General features: G+C 39.4%; 1 protein-coding gene across 1 annotated transcript; it reads right to left on the bottom strand.

The window, feature by feature from the left end:
- Positions 1-748: 748 nt before the first annotated feature.
- Positions 749-5,950, bottom strand: LOC140931539 (protein kinase C-binding protein NELL1-like). The gene is made up of 5 exons (XM_073381346.1): positions 5,887-5,950; positions 5,265-5,486; positions 3,407-3,604; positions 2,049-2,150; positions 749-1,339 (listed from the first exon to the last, which is right to left on the bottom strand). The coding sequence occupies exons 1-4, from the start codon at positions 5,948-5,950 to the stop codon at positions 2,053-2,055; spliced, it is 582 nt and encodes a 193-aa protein (XP_073237447.1). The 3' UTR covers positions 749-1,339; positions 2,049-2,052.
- Between the last annotated feature and the right edge of the window lie 50 nt (positions 5,951-6,000).

Below are 6,000 nucleotides of genomic sequence, written 5' to 3'. Positions count from 1 at the left end.
CACTTAGTAAGGGGCTGGTGAATAAAATGAACGCCGCAACATTCTAACAATATTGAGACTCGTCTCTACCAGAATAAAAAAAAAAGTCATCGAAATTCTGTTGACGTTTCTTATATCAATTATGTTTTCGCAGATCATTTTCAAAGCCACCATTTTGCCATGCGCAGTGACAGCTGTGCAGAGCAAATCCAGCGAATGGTCTTTAATATGGACCATTTAGACAGCGTAATCAAAATCTTTTACAGATTCTTGCCACTACGCTACGGGTAGGGTATTACACGCCACGGGAACTATCATACTGTTCTATTTTCTGAAGGTGTCTTTCTTCAAATTCAGATTGAAAATAAAGGAATGATCATGTGGCCCGTGGCGAGGCGTCGTCTCGAACAGTGCGTGGTATCATTTTGGCTAGTGCTATTTGCTTCAGCCAATCAGAAGCAGTACCCAGATCTGGGTAGTGAAACATCATCAGTATGGGATTTTTGCAGGCGTTTCCCAGACGTCATTTCCCAAGGAAACCATTTGGTGGCGTTGCGAAATGTCGGCTATTTTCTCAGGCCACTCGTAGGTGTGTAAATAAATTACTGATTTTGCTCCCACTTAGGGTGTTCAAGACTTTAAGCCAATATTCATACCCATATAGGTATCCCCTAGGGTTGTGCGCAAAGAAATATTTAAGACAGCTTTAGATGTCAACATCTAAAAAGAGAAAATCTACCTTTATTCGAAATCAGTACATATCGATTTGAACTACCGTTAACTCTAATAGTTTCTACCTTGAGCGGCAAAAGCGTTGTACAACTTAGCTTACTTTCACGCGCGGGAAATTCCAACACGTCCGTCGATTTCTTCTCACAGATCGATGAGGAGTGAGTTTTTAGCGCAGGGCGCCTTTTAGGGTTATTATTTTTTCGACGAGTTCTTCAGCCATTATTTGTGGGAGCTCTCCCCTGACCCTCAGACCATTTACGCCGACAAGAAATTAAAACTTATTCAGAAAAACATGATAGTAGTGCGGCTTTACATTCGTAGCGTCTCTCGTAGGTTCATATTATCAGTTCAGTTCAGTTCACTTTATAAATCTCTAGTGTATATCTTTTAAATTATTCAGTGCTCTCAGTTAACAACGGGCTTGTCGAAACGGAGAGAAGTTACACACCAAACGCAAAGTTGAAAATCAACGGAGTGCAGACAGAGGAATTTATCGACTTTCCTTCATACAGGAAGACAGTCTAACTGAGTAGGTCTGTTTTGAATAGATTAACTTCTTAAAATTATTGCTTAGCTTATGAATGAGATCAGCAGGATCAGTACTTGTTTTCAATACAATAAACTTCACCTGTTAAGTAAGACAAAGGAAAAATAAAATTAATAACTCACGCCACTGTCACTCATTGAAACTAAAACTGTGTTTCGACTGACCCATATGAAACATACTCATCTTGTAGCGAATTGACCTGAAACACTTTTAAGCTACATTCCTGATTTTGCATACTCCGGGGCCACGAGGCTGAGGATATTTTTTTTAAATAAGCTTTTATTATTCTTGTCCATATCCTCAAAACCGAAAGAAATATTCCCTCACCTCTCGATTAGGAAAGTTAAAGCTAATGAATTCATCAAAGGTGCAGAGACACTTAATTTAAAAAAATAATAATAAAAAAGTTAACAAAAAGGTCGTAGATGATAGTTTTTTTGCGTAAAGTAAATTGAGAAGAGTAATGCCAATACTTCTTTTGGGACAAAAGCTATTATTTAGATATATTCTAAACGAACTGAAGCAATGATACCTGGTATTGTAAGGTTAACTTTACAAATTGACTAGTACTTTAATAGGTGGTACTTAATACCACAAAACGACCGAGAATTCTCAGAGTAAGTTACATTGTGCTTCCCTTGAATTAGTAAGATCGTTTGATTTACAAACAAATGATTAATGTCAATTCAACTGGGATTCACTACTACATGGCACAGCCTTGCTGTAGACATTGGTAGGCCAAAAAATATCCTGGTGAAATCACTAATAGGAGCCAAAAGAGTGAAAATACCGCTTTAATTTTGAGGTTGACCATCACTGTTTTCGCTCCTTCCTCTATCCGGTTCCAATGATATGGTCAACAAGGGTTCAGTCGTGGGTTTGGCCCATGTTTCTGAAACAAAAGCATGGGTGGATAAAGGAAAATCAGAATGAAGGGCCTGTTTAGAAATCATTCAAACCCTTCACCACTCTACCGACATACCACACCTCGACCTACAAAATAATTAGCAATTATTGAGTGAGGTTGGGTATAATCTGAAGAATTATGTAGATCTCTGTCCACTCTGCTAGCAATGCTTTTCCTTTACTTGCTCAATTTTGGTGTCTCGAGAATGACACTCCATGAATCGAATCAGATCCGACTTTGTTGAGCATGTCCTGCTTGTTGCTAGGACCCAGGCCTAATAGCCTTGGGCTTGCTACCGCGAGCTTAGTTGTTGCGGAACGGATTAATATTTTCGCACTCGGAAAACCAGTTTGACGATAAAAAACAAGATTAACTAGTCCAGAAGCTGCAGAAGTCCTGGCTTCGGCGCCTTGAAGACTGGATGTGATTCAGACAGAGCCCCCATTTTTTCTCCCCACTCAAGAAGGTTAAAAGGAAGTTCTGCTCACCGGGTGATTTCGGTCGATCTGCTAAATTCTCTCATGAGAGCCGAATCCATAGCTATTTCATTACTTATTGAAATTGTCCTTACTTTAAAAACACGCTTTAACCTCGATCGATGTTCAGTTCCCGTCGTCATTTGATGTTCCCCAGCAAATTCAGGATCAAAAGTTTAGTCAGACAGATATTCTCCAAATAGCACTTGTCATCCGTCTCACCTAAAATAGGGAGCTTTAGCATCGACGACGGCAACGGCAGTGAAAACGTCAGTTTTAAAATGAATTCCCTTTTTTTCAAACTTTGTCGCGTTTATTCCAGTTTCTTGAAAATGGCAAGTGTAGGCAAATTTCCCTGGAGTTGATTTCTAGAGGACCGCACTCAAGTTTAGAGACAGAAAAAGAGATTCGTCGTAGCTTGTTTACGTCATCCATAAAACTTGCAATTAGGCATTTTCACGTCGTAGACGTGCAAGGACGGTAAAGAAATGTACAGAAAAGCGTGATGCACGTGCAAACTTGTTGTTTTGCGTAATAGACCTATTGCTTTTTTGACGTCCTCGCTGCCGTCGCCGTCGTCGTTGCTAAAGCTCCCTAATAACACGAGGTCGAGACTTAAGTGGATCATTTGTGCCTTGAGCCGGTGCCTTTGTTTACAGGAGTGCAGGATGGGTCTATTTATACCTCTAAGGGATGAGGGGTGGAAGGGAAAGGAAGGAAGGGACATCTCACCCCTGTCTTACTACATTCTCAGTGAATACATACTGCATTGTGGACAGCAGAATCCTGGTTTCATCTCCGTCTCCAAGCAGTCAGGTATATTGCGGCATATAAATTCATTGTCGGAACAGCGTTGAACCTGGTATTTACATTCACAGATAGTGCATATGCCTCTTAAAGGGTTTTCTCCCTTAATTTCTGTGATCTTTTGCCATTGCTGACCTTCTTCTAGGTCTCCGCAGTCTGTCGATAATTAACAATGAGAAAAGTAAGGAATATATCACACATATTATTCACACTACATGGAGTGTAAATACGTTTGCTTAAATAAAAAGATGATCAAGCAATCAACCGCCCTTCAAACAAAAGCTGAGGGGGAACTGATTTGTCGGTTCACAACCAACGACTGCCGCAAGTAAAATTTTAAAGATGGTTCTTTAAAACCAGTGTAAGCTTCAGCAATAAAGCGCAGTTTCAGTGTGAAAACTTAATCAAACATAATGAGTTCGAAATAGGACGAAGTACTAGCGTTCCAAACTATCCCAACTGAATGAGGTGCCTACCTTTAAACCCTTTTTTACCTTTGCTAATAAATAGTACTTCATTCCTCAAGGCAAGAGCAAAAATTTAGCCGTTTCAACTCAGATGAAACATCATCGTGAAAATAATGGTGTATTAACTTCACCAACTCGGAGTTAAAAAGTCAAGATATACCATTATTTTCAAGATGACGCATTTAATTACAGTTAACAAAATTCATTATCATTCATTTTTGAGTTCAAGTCCAGCCCTGACCACTAGCTGGATTTGTTCTTGGTAGTCCCGAGTTCAAATCCTCAGCCACGTTTGTAAAATAACCAACTGGTTTGCCTCCTACCAGATGGGATTTTTAACCATGTTATGTTAAACTTGTTTCATGCATTACCCCTGAAAAGCCCCATAAGGGGAGAGGATAATTAAAGTATTATTTCCTTATTTTCTGTGTCATAAGCCTCTTATGGGAATTGCTAGACAATGGAGTCGTGAAAAATTTGCCATTTTGTCCCCAAAGCCTAGGAGTAGTTTTAGAATTTTGATATTATCGAACGTGGGGTATTGTCCAATTAACAAGACTAGTTAACAAAGCAACAACAAGTTTCTCAGAAAATCGCGCGCGAGAGAGAGAGAAAAAGAAATTGCGCCACCATGACGTCATTTCAATGGTCTGTACCCTTATAGAACATAGCTCTCGACTAATTCAGCGCTCGAGAAATCTGTCAGTTATTGTAAAAAAAGAACATTGCAAATGTGTCGTTCCGAGATCTAACTCTTCGAAAGAGCCAATGGATTCAAAATGAATACATCCACTCTGACGAAGGGCTAGTGTTTGAAACGTCATGGTTTTCAACATTACGGTGGTTGTAAATTAACGCGGTCATTAATTCAGTTGAGAAAACCATATTTTAGGGGTTTCACTCCTCCAACGACGCGACACCATATTTTTTTATAAACTAAACCCTTGGATTCTTAATTTAAGGATAACTTTAATAAAAACTAGACCAAGCCTGCATGCACAACTTTTCTGATAACTTTGCTTGGCGCGAAAGGGAATTCTTGATCAAAGCCTCAATTTTACACAGACTGCAGTAGAACGTAAAAGACAGGATGCTTAGAGCGGGTTGGGCTGCCGGCCGCTATAAGCCGAGCTAAGCCGCGATGCTCGCCCCTCAGTGAGCAATCGCACAGAATAAACACTCGATTTTGACGATCTTGCGTTAAAATAGGGGTCTCTACTACCACGCGTATATTTCCTCAACTATATTGCAAATTCCATAGAGTATTTGGAAGTATAAAATCTTCTCTTTCTTAAGCCTAGATGTTTCATTTGTGGGTTCAAAAAAGAATGGTTTCCTGGGTTGCTCACCTGTTTTTTTACAAACAGGACAGCAGTCATCTTCAGGAAAAACGTAATCCTCTTTGTCGCAGGCCAAAATGGCATCGCAGTAGTCAACCGTCTTACACTTTCTAAACCTTCCTCTACTGACGCACGTGCAATTTTCACACCGATCGTAATTTGGTGCTCTGGGTTTTAAAATGGTTTGCCCTCTCGTGTACGACACACCTTTGTATTTGCATTTCTTTCCACCTGCAATACAATAAAATGACAGCGAAGTAAATAGTTTTGTTGCGTTTGCACGGAGTGATTCTGATACGTTTGCTCATTGTGGGATAGAAGACATAGGAAAAAGCCTATTCCAGCTTTTATACTAGTACATGAAAAATTTCTGCAATTTGATTGGCTTAGAGCAGTGGTATTTCAGCTTAATTTTAAATACCTACATGTGAAAATTACAAACCTTTTGCGGGTACTAGTATAAACATATAATAGCATGATTTGTACTTGATATTTGACATGAATACCACTGGTGATATTTCAAAATTGTCTCAAATTTCACTCGTCTAACGGCTCGTGAAATTACGTATACCAATTTTAAAATATCACTCGTGGTATTTATGCCAAATATCACTACAAATAATGCTATTACCTATACTAATTTCTGGGTAGTTCCAGGTAGAGTCAAACCCTAGCAAAAGGTTTTTGTATGTCATATTTGAAGATCTTGCAAATCACGAACGCGTGATACTGAAGACCAGGGCGG

The sequence above is a fragment of the Porites lutea genome, chromosome 3 (assembly GCF_958299795.1).
Source record: "Porites lutea chromosome 3, jaPorLute2.1, whole genome shotgun sequence".
Taxonomy (NCBI): Eukaryota; Metazoa; Cnidaria; class Anthozoa; order Scleractinia; family Poritidae; genus Porites; species Porites lutea.
Note: the sequence above shows the minus strand (reverse complement) of the source record. Positions and strands in the feature narration are given on the sequence as shown.

Bases quoted from the DNA above. Each gene is read 5' to 3' on its own strand.
- LOC140931539 (XM_073381346.1), bottom strand. From the start codon at position 5,950: ATGACATACAAAAACCTTTTGCTAGGGTTTGACTCTACCTGGAACTAC. The intron at 5,487-5,886 runs GTAATAGCATTA...ATTGTATTGCAG, and splicing joins CTACCCAGAAATTAGTATAG to GTGGAAAGAAATGCAAATAC. The intron at 2,151-3,406 runs GTATGTATTCAC...CTTTTGTTTCAG, and splicing joins ATTCTGCTGTCCACAATGCA to AAACATGGGCCAAACCCACG.